The sequence below is a fragment of the Chrysochloris asiatica genome, unplaced genomic scaffold, assembly GCF_000296735.1.
Source record: "Chrysochloris asiatica unplaced genomic scaffold, ChrAsi1.0 scaffold00008, whole genome shotgun sequence".
Lineage (NCBI taxonomy): Eukaryota > Metazoa > Chordata > Mammalia > Afrosoricida > Chrysochloridae > Chrysochloris > Chrysochloris asiatica.
The window spans coordinates 2,290,636-2,308,041 of NW_006408526.1; the positions used below are offsets into that span (position 1 = coordinate 2,290,636).

The following is a 17,406-nucleotide window of genomic DNA, read 5'->3' on the forward strand; positions in this document are numbered from 1 at the left end:
CCTCATTATACAGCCAGTGGGTGTGCATTCTGGGGAAAGGAGGGGCTTTGAAATCTCTCTCCCAATTTGAATTGTTTATAGGCAGAATAATCTTCATTTTTGTTGTTTAGAAGGATGTGATCTATATGTGTTAAATTCTCTTGTAAATGGACCTGTTTATTAAAATTAGTCAAGTCTTGCTCCACAATTTTCTATGTATTGAATAGTTGGGCTTAGATTGTTGGTTCATCTTGACCTGGTACAAAAGAGTTGACTTCACCTTGGTGTGCTGGACTAGGAGGTAGAGAAAGTAAGCAGATGAGATTTGGATTGCCTCCCCACTGGGAGGGATGAGTGTATTTTGATTTTGAAATTGATGATCACGGGGAAAACAATGTTTATGAAAACAGGGCAGTCATAAAAAAGCGGATCGGTACTAGAGTAGAGCCATGGTAGTGCTGCAGGTTAAGCGCTGGACTGTTAACCACAAAGTCTGTGGTTTAAACCCACTAGCTGTCTGCTCAGAATCAACTTAATGGCAGAGGGACTAGACATTTTATGATTTTACTTCATATCTATTTTCTTTTTCTGGCAATATCAACTTGATTTTCCCTTGGAAAGTCACCTCTTCCCCACTGCCAGTTCACGTCCACCTCCAGATATAAGCATTTGACAATCAGAAGACTGCACCTTCCTTCCAAAATGATGGTTCTGAAATGGGCACATGCCCTAATCAGAATCTATGAGAAGAAGAGTCAGGTATTTTAAAGGGTGGCTTTTGCTCTTATGTTGTACTTGGCTCAGTGGCACCACTAAGAGGATGGGGAAGGGGGTGGGCACCGGGTAACACTGTCAGAGCGGATGACACCAAAATGATTGTCCATAAAATGTTTGTGCACTGTGCAATATGGGTACTGCTGGCCAGACACAGCCGGGCACTAATGCAGGAGGAGGAGGCAGCTGAAGGGTACTGGGCCCCCAGGCCCCCAGCAAGCTGCTTTTCTACTGGGTGATGGAAAGACTCAAGGTGATTCTAGATGCCATCCCCCTACTGGTAGATTCTGTGTGGTCTGGTATGGGAGGAGATCCACAGGGAGGTGGGGGGAGTAACACCCTGATTTTCATCACTGTGGGAGACAACAGCACTAGTGATGTCACTGAGTTGGCCACATGTGGATGCAAGTCTGGAGCTTTGAGTCTTCATCTTACCATCATGAAAAAAAGGGGATGTCTGAGACTGCAGTCAAGAGAGAAAAATGATGACACTGCTGAGCTGCAGGATGTTGCTATGCCTAAACTCTGGTAGCGTAGTGGTTACGAACCGGGCTGCGAACCTTAAGGTCAGCGGTTCGAAACTACCAGCCGCTCCGTGGGAGAAAGATGAGGCTTTCTACTCCCGTAAAGATTTACACCCTCGGAAACCCTATACAGGGTTGCTATGGGTCGGAACCGACTCGATGGCACTTAACAACAACAACAACAAACCTAAACTGTGGTCTTGAATTTTCAGTTGTGATACCAGTTAATTCCTTTTCTTTCCTTCATTCCCAACCTCCCCCCCACCTCCTCACCTCCTTTTTTGCTAAAAGAACCCTTGAAGTGACTTCTACAAATGTATGAAAAATCCTCTTTGTTATTCTTTCTTTCTACTAGCTTCCGTCCCTCCCTCTGAAAGAGCCCTAGATATATTATAAGAACCATATGTCTTGTTGTTAGCTATCATTGAGCCAGCCCTGACTCATGGTGACCCCTGTCTACTCCTGCGCCATCCCCACCAGCAGCTGCAGACTGAACCATTGTAAGCCACAGAGTTTTCATAGGCTAATTCCCAGATGTTGATCGCCAGACTTTTCTTTCTAGTCTGTCTTAGTCTGGAATCTTTGCTGAAACTTGTTCAGCATCAGCAACATGGAAGCTCCCACTGACAGATGGCGTGGTAACTGCAATGAGGTACATAGTCTGAGAATGGAACTCTGGTCTCCCACATGAAAAATGAAAATTCACACCCTAAGTGTATTGATGAAAATCCTGGAGGTAAAGATGACTTAAATATAATAAAAATGAACCTTCAAATGCATTTTAAAAAAAACAAAACAAACAAACAAAAAAAACTTAACAAGAACCTTTAACTAACATCCTCTTTATAATCTTGCTGCATGCAGCTCAGGGCATAATGGCATTGACTTTTAAAGGTATAGTATTTGAGCAATGCTAGTTTGGCCAATAAAGTTGAAACTAGGGCACTACTTGCACCCTATCTGTGATAGGAACTTGAGAAGTTACAAAAATTCATGAAAATATACCCAATTTTGTGCATTACTTGAAATATTGATTTTCTTTTCCCTAACAGACAGACAAATATTTTCTTTATGAAATTCTATGATATCACAGGAAAATGTCAATTTGACATCACATTGCAGCTTTTCAGCTGCAGGGCTTGACTTATATTTAGTCAGTAGGCTCCTACTTCCATACTGTCTATTTGTTCACAGCCTTTATGATGACGTTGTAATTTTTGTCTGAATTACTTTTAGAAGAGATGGCTAACTTGTTATGTAAAGTTACCTGACACTGTGGAAACTTTCAGAAGGGTGAGTGGCCAGTTGACTTTATTTAAAAAATGATGCTTTTGAGTTTTTTGACAATAATTTTGCCACTTTAATTTTTGGAAGAAAAAAGGAGTCATAGAGTTGTAGAGTTGGAAATGTATGTAGAAATAATTAAGTCCCACACCTACATTTTTGGGTGTGGAAACACAGGTACAGAGATTGAAAATAAAACCTGGGAATAAAAAGGTTATGAACTTGAACTGCCCTGTGGCTGCCACAGGTAGGAAAAAGCTGAGCTCTTTCCTTCCTTTTGCACAAATATGTTCTTTCTCAGATCTACTTTCATGGGTACGTATTGGGCTCATAGACTTTGGGGGAATTTCACACACATTTTTCTTAATTTATGTGTATTTTGTTTATTTTTTATTAAAGCTATTGGTTTTATTTGTTTACTATCCAACCTTCCAGACTCATTGGATAAGACTCTATAAAATGTCTATTTTATTATTGCTCTATTAACAACATTAATAAAAAGATAGCATCACACGCTTTTTTTGGCAGAGAAGGGACCAGTAGAATACTAGCCACATGTCTAGACATTGGGGCTGGAGAATTTTGTTAGAATGGCTCTCTTTGCCTCCTACAAAGGCCCATCTTTCTCTTAACCTCCTTGATTTCCAAGAAGGACTTCGTAACTATGTTCAGTCAGGCTGTTTTTATCTAGCCCTATATTTGCTCAGCCTGGTCTCAAACAGGTAAATGTTCATGTTGTTGCTGTTAAGTGCCACCAAGTTGTTTCCGACTCACAGCGATCCTGTATAGGGTTTCTGAGGAGAGGCTGGTATGTTTGAACCACTGATCTTTTGGCTAGCAGTCCAGTGCTTACCCTACAGCACCACACCAAGACTCCCACTGTTAAATTGTTGAAGTGCCAGTCAAGTCAGTTCCAACCCATAGTGACCCTGTATAGGGTTTCAGAGGAGCGGCTGGTGGGTTTGAACCACCAACCTTGCAGTTCAAGCTGACCTTGCAGTCCAGTGCATTATTCTGTAGCACCAAACCAGGACTCCTGGATTCCCATAGTAGCACCTCATAATCAGATAGTATTTCCCCAGCATTTAGTAGGCACTGTGCATATAGATCTTAGCACAAACTTTCTAAGTTAGCTGAAGAACATTAAAATGAAATAAATCAGCATTTCATTGATTTTATCCTAAATATTAGTAATTCTCAGAACTTTCTGTGATGTAGCAACAATATTGTTGGTAACTGAAAGTGCGATTTCATACAAGAGAACCACTCCTGAGTTTTTTTTTAAACTAGTTTTTTAAAACACATAGAATTACACACAATACAAAATACTTGTTTTACAGGTTGAAATCTTTATAGTCATGGGTACAGTTACAGTAATGCAAGTAATATTAGTGCATTCACTCAGAGCAGTTATTTATCTTCATTGGGCTTAAAGTGAAGCCAAGGATGAATTATTTGCTTAAATTGCTTTCTAGTCTTTGAATTTAAAAAAAAAAAAAGGAAAGAAAAATTACTTCCATCCCATGTATAATATGTCAGGATGATAAACAATGCCAACAATTAAGTAGTCTGGTATTTCTATAAGTGGGAGATTGTATTCCAATAGCTCTTAAGTTGTAAATCCTAAGGCTTTGGCTAACTATGTCTATCAAATTGTCATTATCTCAGCTTTCAGGAAAATTACATCATCTTTGGTAATAGGCTGCCAACAAACAGAAACTATAGACTACACCATTTTTCCAAAGAATCCTGTATTTTAATGAATAGCTGAATAAATAGACATTAATTATGAAATTCACATTAAGATAGAAGAAATTCCAAACATTCTGATTGCTTTATCTCTGTTAAATTTGATAACTACTACAAAACATACTATTTATGTTAGGGTGAAAAATAAGCGGAATCACAGGAGTGTAACTGGGAAGTGGCAGCAGATATATACAGTAACATGGAGGAGCCATACAATAAAGGTGCTCATATGTACATCACCTTTCCTTTCTTTTTGCATGGAGAAACACTGTTGTATAAAATGGGAAAACACACAGTAGACCACATGCAACAAGGACCAATACAATGTGCTCAGCAGAATAACCAAACAGGACACAAGAACCACATGGGTTTAAAATAGAATTTGAAAACTAAAAACAAAACAAAAGAACTGAAACCTGGAATGCTTTCTTATTGAGGTTTCATTTCAGAATATAAATTTGTCTAATATGCCTCTTGATAGTTTTCAAAAGTTCCCACTCAGCCACCTGTGGTTTAAGTGTAGAGCTAAAAATAAACCATCATATTATACAAAACTTTGTATATTAGCATACAAAAGGTAACAATTTACTTTTTGTATAAAATATAACCTTTTGACAGTATATTTATTTCACATATGTATAAATATAACCCAAAGAATATGTTTTAAGTATTTCTACCAAAATATTCTTTACAAAAGTTTACAAAACAAGTAATTTATTTATATTTACAACCTAGCACAGAAAAGTTTCCGGGCCAGTGATGTTGGTATTGTGTAAAAGAAGGAGAGTGTTTCTAGAGGTTTTAAAGACTGGAAGAGGGCTTTGCAGAACTTTCAAAATATCTGAAAACTTGAATATTAAACGGCTTCAGTTAAATTATGTTTGATGTTGGACAGTGTTTGCTCCCTGTAATTAGAAAAATAATGGTGATATTGTGTATCTATTCCAAAATCAGGACACGTGTTTACCCATTTTACAGCTGATCTGTGTGGGTACTAAGGTTAAATGACTCAATAATGTTCTCTTCATTCATCAGTTCTGCATTCACCTCCATGGGAGAAAGTCTGGAGGTGAAGGGTCCAGCTAGCAAGGGACGTGGTTTAGTCCATCAGGGCCAGAAGAGTGAATAGACTCTTACAGGCCATATTCTATTTAGATATTTACCCAAATAATACGTCCAAATAAGGACAGCTTACTTGCCCTCTCAATTATATTTTCTTCCAAACTTTATGAAATAGATTTCTACTCACCCTCACACCCACCACTGGTCCTGGCCTTTTGCTTCTTAAATCCAATCAAAACATGATACCTTCTGGTCTCAAGTTTTGGTCTCTAAGCTTCCTTTCTTAAAAATCAGTCTCTGCTCATTAAAATAAGTAATTGCAATCACCAGCAGGCATCAAAACAACAAGCAATATCCCAGGTTACTTGTATGTGCTGAATAAATCTCCTTTAGAGCAATGCCCAGTGGAGTATTTCTAAAACACAATAGTGAAATCTTATGCATACAGGTATCCATCAGTATTTTAGTATAATTAGAACAGGTCTTGACTGCATTGAACACTTGGGGATGAATTTAGACATTTGTTGTAGAAGCCTAAATAAAGCTGCAGTTGTATTTTCTTGTTTCATCAGTAGGCATCCCTTTGATGATGGGATATACAGGAAAACTGGCAGAGTAAGGGATGGCTCTAAAGCAGATAATCTATACCCTACTGTCTGCTCGCTAGGCTCTCCAGCTCTGCCTTACTTAGGATTCTGTTTGGTTTTTACCAACAAACCTATAACATTTCAATCTATCTTGGAAGCTTTAAGAAAATTAAATTAGAAAAAAAATTGTGGAAAAATTAAAACATACTTGTATCTATTAGAGCAAGTTAAGGAATTTGGTGCTTGTCGGTTGGAACTAGTATCTCCATACGGCATGAGGTTTAAACATGCTGCAAATTCTATTACTTTTCTTTCAGGGAGAAAAGACACTTGGGAAGCCTATGTTACAAAATTAATTACAGATCAACACACAGTTCTGTTTGGATAAACTGGATACTGTGTCCTGGGGTTTACACAGGGAAAAGTGATTCCAATGTTTTACTTTCAGGTTTGAGATATACAACAAGGATTTTGACCAAAACGCTCACTACGGCAATTACTTTTTGTTTTCTAATTTGAGCCATGATATCTTCATGTAGTCCAAGTAAAAGTCAACAGTTTGGCCTTTACAGTGTCCTTGTAAAATACTGTCTTGTAGTATGTGGAGTTTGTGAATTATCTCCCCTTTCTGCTTCATGAGTTGTTTCCCAAGATTTCATCGAGATTGATGTCTTTCATCCAGTCATCGTTACCAGGCTCTGTCTTCAATAAAGAATCAATGAAATCAGCATCACTATTTAGGGCAGGGCCCAAGTTATCTGTCTGTTGACTGAGGAAATCAAAAGCTAAGTCACTGCCATGGTCAGTTCCTTGAAAGGCCCTGGAACTTTGATTGGGTGATGGAAAATTGCTGGGTGTCAGGGATGGTGGTTGGCTTATGCCTGTCCTCGATTGATTCAACCCTGTTCCCGACTGGTTCATATTCGGCAAGATCTGCGTGTTTAGCTGATTGGGCCTGAGATTCAGACCTCTGAGTGGACCCAGGGTTTGTCCATTTAATGTTTGGCTCATCTGATTCATGGGTCTCATTTGCACTGCTGGTGTTAACTGGTTAGGAGGAGCTACTGTTCTCTGGGAAAATTGCTGGCTACCTACGGCCTGTTGCAATGACTGGTTTGGAGTAAAGGCTGCAGGTGTACCTGTTGGGAAGCGGACTCCTGTGGATTTCAGGACATCCTGCTGCTTAGCTGTTGCTTCTTGGGAGGCCCAGTTTGGTGCTGTTGTGTTAGCGGTGATCATTACAGTTGATGTTCTCTGTGCTGGCATGCTTGTTATACCATGGGCTAAATTTGGTCTTAGTTGTTGGGAATTGCCAACAGATGTAGCTCCAAAAGTGGCCACAGTGTTGTTATTACCTGGCCCCAAGGTAGGTGGCCGTGACATCAAAGGGTTGGTCTGATTTGTTATCAGTTGGTTTGGGTTTCTTTGCTGGGTCAGTTGATTCAATCCTGAAGTGACATTGTATGTGCTAGGCTGGTTACAAGGCAAATTTCCATACAGTCCTATATTCTGAACTGCTGTAGGTAATGATGGCATTCTCGTTCCGTGAGAAGTAGACATGAGGCTTGGATTTGGAGTTAAAATGCTGTGGGTTGAAACTGGGTTCGCCAAAGCCTGGTTAGAATTTAAGCTCACTGTTGTTGAGCCACCTAAAAGAAAAGAAGAGAAATATATTAGTTCATAACAGTAGATTATGTCCTCTTTCATTGCAACTTGCAATAACTTTTCAACTCTGAAACTACTTTCAGGGGTAAGAATATATGAGGCGACATATTCATTACAGCATATTATATAAAAGGAGTAAGACAATGTTGCTACTACTTTTGGAAGAAGTAGCACCTTAGGTATTCCACCCACTGTCATTGAGTCAGTTCTGACTCTCATAGCGACCCTATGTCATTTCCAAGGATATATATCTTTGCTAGAGCAGAAAGCCTTTTCTTTCTCCCACAGAGTGTCTGGTGGGCTTGAACTGTTGATCTTGTGTTATGTAGATCACTAACTACGCCATGCTGTAGAATAAGCACTGGACTGCTAACTGCAAAGTCGGCAGTTCAAACCTGCCAGTTGTTACTTGGAAACCCTATACAGGGTTGCTGTGAGTCAGAACTAAATGACACTAAACAACATTACCCTAGGTCAACCCTAGATTACCCCTTGGTCAACAGTTAACACATTAAGAAAACTAAAATAGAATGATTCTGTTTAATGACTTCTATATTACTCCTTTTCTGAAGTCACTAATGTGGAGGTGAAAGTCAATCATTAATTTTAAAATTCATTTTACTTTGTTCCGAGACCAAAGAATATAGCTGTCATACATTCTTTGGGACTAGTTATCCTAGGGTCCAGATAAGACAGTGTGGATGAATAACACATAGTGTCTAGAGTAATATTCCTAAGGAGTCCTGATATGGTGCAGTAGGATAGGCCTGGGACTGCTAAACATGAGGTTGCCCACCAGCCACTCCTTGGAAACCCTACACAGGATTGCTATGAATGGAAATGGCTTGACTGCACTTAACAATAACAACAACAGAGTAATATTCCTAATCCACGGCCTTAGAAACCATGCCCATTCTTCATCTGCATCCTCCTCATTCAAGAAGTTGCCATGACTATTCAAAAAGTGAATCCCTGTATCTTTAGTCAGGATTTAAATGTAATCCATGCTCTAGTGACTACTTTAGTACAGACAGTTTTCTACGTGAGGAGCTGTGATTATTATTACATCATTATCCAACAGCACTATGGCACTGTCTATGATGCCCTTCTTACTTTACTGAGTCTACTCTTTCCTTAAGGCTCACCAAGGACCAAGCACCTCTATTAAATTTTCTCTTATTCTGGCTTTCTCTCTCCAGCAGCATTTTCTCTTTGAAGCTTTTAGTTAGCACTTAGCTTTTGTATTGGGCAATATATGTAGCCTCCAAGTTCCTGCCAGTTATACTGAAGCTTGTCAATAAATGTATTAGTCTCAGTCTCGTGCCTGAGCCATAGGTTGCTGAACAGGGAGACTCCACTTATCAAGATAATGATTAATTGATTCAGTGAAAGGTTTCTAACACAGGAAAGTTCAAGTTACTGGGAAAAAACATCTTAAGATGCAAAAATGGAGTATCAGACAGAGGTGGAAAAGTCCGCTAGATGAGGCAGGAATGTGCCTACTTTGTTCAGTGTCATCTTCCCACAGTCTATAAACTGTATATTCAATTGGTTCAATATTTGTTGAATGAATGAATGAATGAATGAATGAACGATTGAAACAAAGATAAAACTTGGAGAAAGACACACCTTCAAAATACTGTCCCCTCAGAGAGACAGGGAGGCCCAGAAAATAAAAGATAATATGCTATAAAAAAAAACTATATACACACAGGAATACCAGAATTGGAGTGGATAGAGAGAATATGACTACAATTGTAACCTTGGACGATCTCTTGTTGCTTGAGGGTACTGAGCAATATATGCAACCTGAAAGACTGATACATTTGCTTTACTATTTATTTAAAGATGTTGTTGTTGTTGTTAAGTGCCGTCAAGTTGGTTCCGACCCACAGCAACCCTGAACAGAGTTTCCAAGGCTGTAAATCTTTACGGGAGCAGAAATCCTCATCTTTCTCCTGCAGAGAAGCTGGTAGTTTCAAACTGCTGACCTTACGGTTTGTAGCCCGATTCTTAACCACTATGCTGCCAGAGAAGACTGCTTGGCCCTTGAAGGTAGGCCAGTCTCTTCTATCTCTGTGTGTTTCCAGGCTTAGCATAGGGTAGCAGTCACTGATGAAGAGGGATCAGAGCAAGGAGTACTTGAAGATACTTAAACATAACTGAGAGTGTACACACTACAAATGAGGTTAAGCAACATCTTTGTATCTGAAGGTTTATGAGATGAGAATTTACATTATGAAACTGCTGTGGAAAAATTGTAAAAGTTTTGAAAAATCACCCACTCTAGGTGTCCGGTTGTGGCGCTGGAGGTTAATGCACCAGACTGCAAAGCCATTTGAACTGCAAGGTTGACAGTTCAAGCTCACCAGCTGCTCCTCAGAAACCCTATACAGGGTTGCTATGGGTCGGAACTGACTCGACAGCATTTAATAACAAAAACAACAACTAGGTTGTTAACATATTGTTAACAATATGCCCTAAGGCGTTTATGAGAACAGGAGTTTTACACAACCAGAACAAAGAGAATTTCCATAGAAACTAATAATCACAGTTACCATAGAAGCTCCTAACCTTGGATCAACCATCAACACTCACGGAAATAGCAGTCAAGAACTCAAACGACGTATTGCATTAGGCAAATCTGCTGCACAAGACCTTTTTAAATTGTTGAAGAGCAAAGATGTCAGCTTGAGGACTAAGGTGCGCCTGACCCAAGCCATGGTATTCTCAATAACCTCATATGCATGTGAAAGTTGGATTGTGAATAAGGAAGACCGTAGAAGAATTGATGCATTTGAGTTATGGTGTTGGAGGAGAATCTTAAAAGTATCGTGGGCTGTCAAAAGAACCAACAGATCTGTGTTGGAAGAAGTGCAGCCAGAGGGCTCCTTGGAGGCCAGGATGGCCAAACTTCGTCTTTCATACTTTGGACATGTCAGGAGGGACCAGTCACTGGAGAAGGATATCATGTTTGATAGGGTGAAGGGTCAGAGAAAAAGAGGAAGATCCCCAGCGAGATGGATTGGCAAAGTGGCAGCATCAGTAAGCTCAAGTGTGGCAACAATTGTGAGGTTGGCCCAGAACCAGGCAGTGTCTCGTTCTGTAGTGCATAGGGTTGCTATGAGTTGGTACTGACTCGATGGCACCTAACAACAACAACCCTTTAAACCTGGCACTGAAGCCACACCTACAGGTCATCTTTCATCCAAATACCTGATGGGCTTATAAAAGAAACAATATTACCCATGAGTACTGTGCACCCTTAAATAATCAACTATAGGAGACCAAGAGGTCAACATTTACCCTAAATCAAAGATGAGAAAACAAAGTAGGATGGGGACACTAGGTTAATGGAAACAGACCAAACAGAATGGAAATAATGAGAATGCTGACACATTGTGAAAAATGTTAATAAATTTATGGAACAATTTGTTAGACTGGAACCTAATTTGTGGTGTAAACTTTTACCTAAAACACAAACAAAAAGTTCCTAGTAAGTGGTAGAAACAATTCCAGGTGCTTTTCATTCATTATTTCAAATAGAAACATCTGGCATGACAATTATTATTATACCAAGATGGTGGTGGTGGGGCCGTGGAGTCGGTTCCGACCTATAGCGACCCTGTATAGGGTTTCTGAGGCTCTAAATCTTTATGGGAGCAGAAAGCCTCATCTTTCTCCCATGGAGCAGCTGGTTTCGAACTGCTGACCTTGAGGTTAGCAGCCTGACTCATAACCACTGTGCTACCAGAGAACCTTATTATACTAAAAGTGGAAAAATGATAAAAAGAGTTTGTGTTGCTTGCTACTTTTTTTCTCAGAAGATACAGGAAATAAAATGCTCTAAAGCAGTGAGTTTTACTCATTTGTGGGTCAGCAATTGGATATTATGTGCCCTCTTGTAGGAAAATGCTCACTACTCAATATCCAACCTCCCTGCCCTCCTTAGAAACAGAGACTTCATTTTGCAGCACTGTGCCCAGCTGAAGAAAACATTACTCCCAACATCCTTGCAGACAAGGAGTCAGTTGAATAAATTCTGGCTTTAGGTATATATTGTTGTTGTTCAGTGCCATTTAGTTGGTTACAAGTCATAGTGACCCAGTATAGGGTTTCCAAGGAGTGACTGGTGGGTTGACTGCCAACCTTGCGGTTTTCATTCCAGTGCTTACCCTACAGCCCCACACCAGGATATACAGGTATATATAAGTTATTAGGTGAAACATCCAAGAAAACTGCTTTAAAAGGGGTGTTTGATTTATCTGTGAGACCATTTTGCCTTTTATCTTCTCTCTTCCTCTTACCTGGAATATGAATGTGAAGGCTGGTGATACAATGCCCCTAAGCCAACCCAAAGGATATGAACCACATGCTAAGTAAGGATGTGGGACAGAAAGGCAGAAGAAGTCTGTATCTGATAGCATTGCAGGGCCCCATACCAGGCCTATATTCCTTTTCCTGGGATTCTTTCACATGAGCAGAAAAAGGAAACTCCAAACATCCACCTTGCATTTTGCATAACAGTTTAAAGGACATGCAGCTTCCCCTAAACCCACCCACAGGCCATGATTTAAGAAGCCATGTTCATGACACTGACCTAGCCACTGGGGGCTACAGCTGAAAGTGAAGCAGCCAAGTGGTCTGAAGTGCGGGGAGGCATGCATGAACCCCCCAAACATGTAGCTAGTACCTATTTGATCTAGCTTGGATGTCTAGCTGACCAGAATTCGACCAGATGATGATAAATATGCTTGATACTGTAAGCAAGAGTAAATTGCTACAATTTGATGAACTGGACCTTTGCTTATGGATGCAGTTGCTCAAAATTCCAACCGGAATGGAAGGATTCTTCATATCAAGGAACAAGCTTGTTTCCTCAGTTCACTAAGCTGATAGGGGGTTATAAAATGGTGGGTTATAAAGGTACAAAGTGGCTAACAAGCTTTTATGAGTGTGCTTAGTTTCAGAATGAGGGGGTAAGGTAGGATCCCCACTGAATAGTTTTCCTTTTCTCCAGATGGGTCTGGTGAAAGGGGATGGGGGATGATGGTGATAGGATTTTATGATTCAACTGTGAGTAACTGTCAGCAGGATTCATTATGATTGCCACAAGTGTAATTGTAGGATATGTATAACTAAAATGGGGTAGTAGTTCATCTTTCATTCCAGGAACAGGGGATCCCAAGGCCATGAAGTAGAAAGAGCACGAGTGGAGTGTGAGATCCTAACCAGGAAAGTGGCGACAGCAGAGACAATGGCAGAAGTGATGACACAGAGATAGAGCTGCTGAGGATTCTAGCCTAGGGCCAAGGACTGAGAAAGGTTGTGTGCCTGCAGGCAGGAGGCTAGCTTGCAAAATGTGTGCTCTGGAGAGTTAAATGAATATATATTTTTTGTTTTGTATGTGTACATCAAATATTTTTGCTTTGTTCATTTGTGAAAAGTAAGATGTAAAAGGGAAGCCACAAGGAGGAAACAGGATAACTGTTGTTACAGGGTGAGGATTGTATCCGTTGAGATGAAACAAAAACGTATATTTGGTTGAAAGTAAAGCTGATGGTCTTGACTGTTAAAAATAAATAAATAAATACGACACTGATGAAGGGGGGAAAAAAAAGCCATGTTCAAAATAAACCCTATCTTGTCTTTTGACCTCTTTGAGGGCAGAATCAAACAGATAATCCTGTTTTTGTCCTTACTTTGGGACAAAGTAATCTTGTTGTTCTTAACTGCCCTCAAGTGTGTTCTGACCCATAGCATCCCTGCATAGGGCTTCCAAGGTGTGGCTGGTACAGTTAGCCATCCCGGACATAACCTACAGTGCCACACCAGTGTTCTAAAGTAATCTTTTGTTACTGTTAAGCGCCATCAAGTCAGTTCCGACTCATAGTGTTCAAGCTCATCAGCTGCTCTTTGGAAACCCTATCCAGGGTCGATATGAGTGGGAACCGACACAAAGGTACTTAACAACAACAATAGGGTTTCGGGGGAGCAGCTGGTGGGTTTGAACCACTGACCTTGTGGTTTGCAGTCCAATGCTTATCCTACAGCGTCACATCAGAAGTGAGTAGAATATGTATATCACATTCCAAATTTTCATGGAGAGAATTTAGTGTATTTGAAGGGATTAAATAAATTAGAACAATAGAGATATCTCCTGTTTTTCCAGAAAGTTTGCTTTATGCCACTGTAGTTTGACCAAAGGAAATTGGAAGAGGAGTTTTGCTTTTGTGAAAAATGGCCAAAAGCAAAACTAGTGTTCAGCGTTTGTTTTGCAGGAAGCTCTTAAAGAGGCAGCACGGACCCCCAACAGTGAGAGGGGCCTTACCACACTGCTTCCCCAGGGGCCACACTCAGCACCTCAGTAGCAAGTCATTTAAAGGAAGGGTGGGTGTCTGTGAACACTACATGTTACTGTTTTTTTAGGTTTTATGTTTAATATGATTTGGTAGATCATTTCTTGGGCCTAGGAATGCTCAAAACAATCCCATATAAATTAATGAGAATTGCTTCTTTGTTGTATGCTGTTTTTAGCTTATAAAAGATTACACAGGAGCATTCTTACTTTTGCATAGGGGGAGGGAGGAGGCAGGAACCTGCACATTAAAACTATGCATACAGGACTAAAACCTATTAATAAATAGGAATATTCACTGTCTCTCCTTTAAAGAGAATTTTTATGGCTTCTTAGAAGCGCCCTGTTGTGGTGCTGTAGGATAAGCACTGGACTAGTACCCACAAGGTCAACAGTTCAAACCTACTAGCCACTCTCAGAAACCGTATAAAGGGTCGCTATGAGTTGGAACTGGCTTGACAGCATATAACATCAACAGACAGAATAGACAGAATAAGGTAATAGATAAAACACAGAACTGGGGAAACCCCAAAGAATAAGTTACTTTATTTGCATGGAAAGTTCCTAGAGAGTTCTGGGCAGAGAGACTTGAACATACCCTAGACAGAAGGCAGGAACAGTAGAGATTAGTTTGGGGAGAAGTTCTTTTGTAGTTCAGAGAGATATTTGTGGCATTGCGGGGGTGGGTGCTTATTTTACTATTTCTTTTAAATGGGATCTATCTCTGGTGCTTTTGACAGGCTTAATAAAAACTTAATTTGCTTTTGTATTACTTCTTGGTGAGTGGATTATTTTCCTTTGAGAGGACACCTTGGGGAGTTGAGACCAAAGGTGGAGAACAAACAAACAAACAAACAAAAATAACTGGACTTTATAAAAGTTTAAAATGTGACTGCCTACATAATAGGAACAAATGTTTACTTACCTTATCCTTCTTGTGTCAAAATGGTGCTGGTTCCCTAGTACTTATAAATTATTTAGCTTTTCTGAATGTTCCTATTGGATTGGAAAGCAGTGAAACATACATATGGGGAAAGAATATACAAAAACTGATGAGAGGACAAAAAAAAAAATTCAAGTATTTCTATATAAGTCAAGTGGGAATTAGTGAAGGATTCAAAGAAAGAAGTTACAATCAAATAAATATGAGATGTGGAAAAGAGAAAATTGAACAATTTTTTAAATTTTCATAGTTACAATTTTAATTAAAAAAAACACTTACCAGAATACTGAGCAGTTGGTTGCATATTACCCACATTTCTTCTTTGGTCTTTATAATCTGGGGGTGGTCTTGTCAAATGTCTGTTTATCTGATCTTGTGGAGTAATTTTCTCCTTGAAAACAGAAATGAAAATATAATAAACTATAGAGTGTCACCTTTTCACTTTTAGAAATCATACACTGTTAATTCAAGACAAGGAAAATGAGGGGCCTTTAAAAAGTTCATGGAAACATGGAATGAAAGGATAAAAACTTATAAAAATGCAAACTTTATTTCTCAACATAAGCATCACCAAGGTCAAGACACTTTTGTAAGCAGTGATACCAGTCATTTAGTCCATCCAGAAAGAATTGAGGATCCTGGGAATTGAACCAGTTGAATGCAGTCAATAGTACATTATTAGATGAAGAAAAATGGGTTCCCTTTAAAGATTTTTTTTTTATGATTAGGAGCAAAAAAGAAGTTAGAAAGAGACAAATCAGAACTTTGAGGCAGATACCTAATGATTTCTTATCAAAAGTCTCAAAAAATAGCCCTTGTTTGATGAAAGGAAATAGCAAGGACATTGTTGTGGTGGAGGACTCTTTGGTGAAACTTTCCTGGCTGTTTTTTGCTAAAGTTATGGCTAACTTTCTCAAAACACTATTATAATAAACAGATGTGATCATTTTTTGGCCTTCCAGAAAATCAACAAGCAAAATGCCTTGAGAATGTCAAAAAAACGGTTACCAGGACCTTTGCTATTGACTTGTACACCTTTGCTATGACTGGACCACTTCTACCTCTAGGTAGTCATTGCTTTGTCTTCAGAATTGTACTGGTAAAGTCATGTTTCATATCCTGTTACAATTCTTCCATGAAATGCTTCAGGGTCTTGAACACAGAATTTAAAAATTTCCACTGAAAGTTCTGTTCTTGTCTGCAACTGATCTGAATACAAAAGTTATGGCACCCACTGAGCAGAACGTTTTTCAACTTTAATTTTTCAGTCAGAATTGTATAAGCGGAACCACCAACTGAGATGTTTATGGTATTGACTGTTGTTTCTGCTTTTAACCATCAGTTCTCTTTAGTTAGGGAGTGTACAAGATTGCTGCCTCGAAAATTTACGAGGATGGTCTGCCAATTCAGACTTCATCTTCAACATCGTCTTGTCCCTTCTTAAAATGAATGATCAATTTATAAACTTCTGGTTTCTAGGAGTCATCGTCCCCATCAACTTTTCATAAAGCATCAATGATTTAATCATTTTTCCACTCAAGCTTCCTATAAGTTTGATGTGTGCTCTTACTTTAATTTTAGTAGTATTCATGTTGCTCTGACAGGGGCTATTTTACAAACTGATGTCATATCCTTCTTAGTGCCTCAAACTATATCCTATATAGACTAGTTATGACTTATCAGTCTTTTATTTTGGTACAAAATTTTTCAAATCCATGCAGAGCTTTTTCATAATACGTATTATCTATGGAGTCCTGATGTGGCTCTGTGCTGCTAACCAAAAAGTCGACAGTTCAAACCCATCAGCCACTTCTTGGAAACCCTAACAGGGTCACTATTAGTCAGAACCAACTCAAAGGCACCGAAGAGCAACAACAATAACGACATTTTCCGTGAACTTTTAAAAGACCCCTTGTATAAGAACAATCATGATTTGTAAATCATGGACCTTATTTGGTGGTGGTGGTGTGCAGTGAAGTCGGTTCCAATTCAGAGCAATACTATATAGGGTTTTCAAGGCTGTAAATCTTTATGGGAGCAGAAAGCTTCATCTTTTTTACCAAGGAATAGCTGGTAGTTTCAAACTACTGACCTTGTGGTTAGCAGCCGGACTCATAACTACTTCGTTACCAGAGCTCCTCTGGACCTTATTTAGCAGTTTTAATTCACATAAATCTTTTTAATTTCAATAAACAAACTACATGGAAGTGTAATTTCTACTTCTTAACATTCATCATCTTCTGTGACTATTTTCATTTCTTCATTTTTCTTTTTGCTATTAGATTTCAATGATAACTTTTTCTGATATTTGAGAGCTGTTTCTAGCTTTTCCTTATATGCTTTGGTAAAAACCAGTGGGGTAACTCTGACTCATGGCAACCCCATTTATATCAGAGTAGAAGTGCTCAAGAAGGTTTTTTTTTTTTTTTTTTAATGTTTTATTGTGAATTATATGATAGTTTACATGGGAGAACCTTAGTC

General features: G+C 39.2%; 1 protein-coding gene across 1 annotated transcript in view; it reads right to left on the bottom strand.

The window, feature by feature from the left end:
- Positions 1-6,592: 6,592 nt before the first annotated feature.
- MAML2 (mastermind-like 2 (Drosophila)) overlaps positions 6,593-17,406 on the bottom strand; it is a 513,922-nt gene continuing 503,108 nt past the window's right edge. Inside the window, exons 4-5 of the mRNA XM_006833751.1 lie at positions 15,205-15,316; positions 6,593-7,608 (exon numbers count right to left, since the gene is read on the bottom strand). Of these exons, the coding sequence (XP_006833814.1) occupies positions 6,593-7,608; positions 15,205-15,316 (1,128 nt within the window). The remainder of the gene's footprint in view (positions 7,609-15,204; positions 15,317-17,406) is intronic.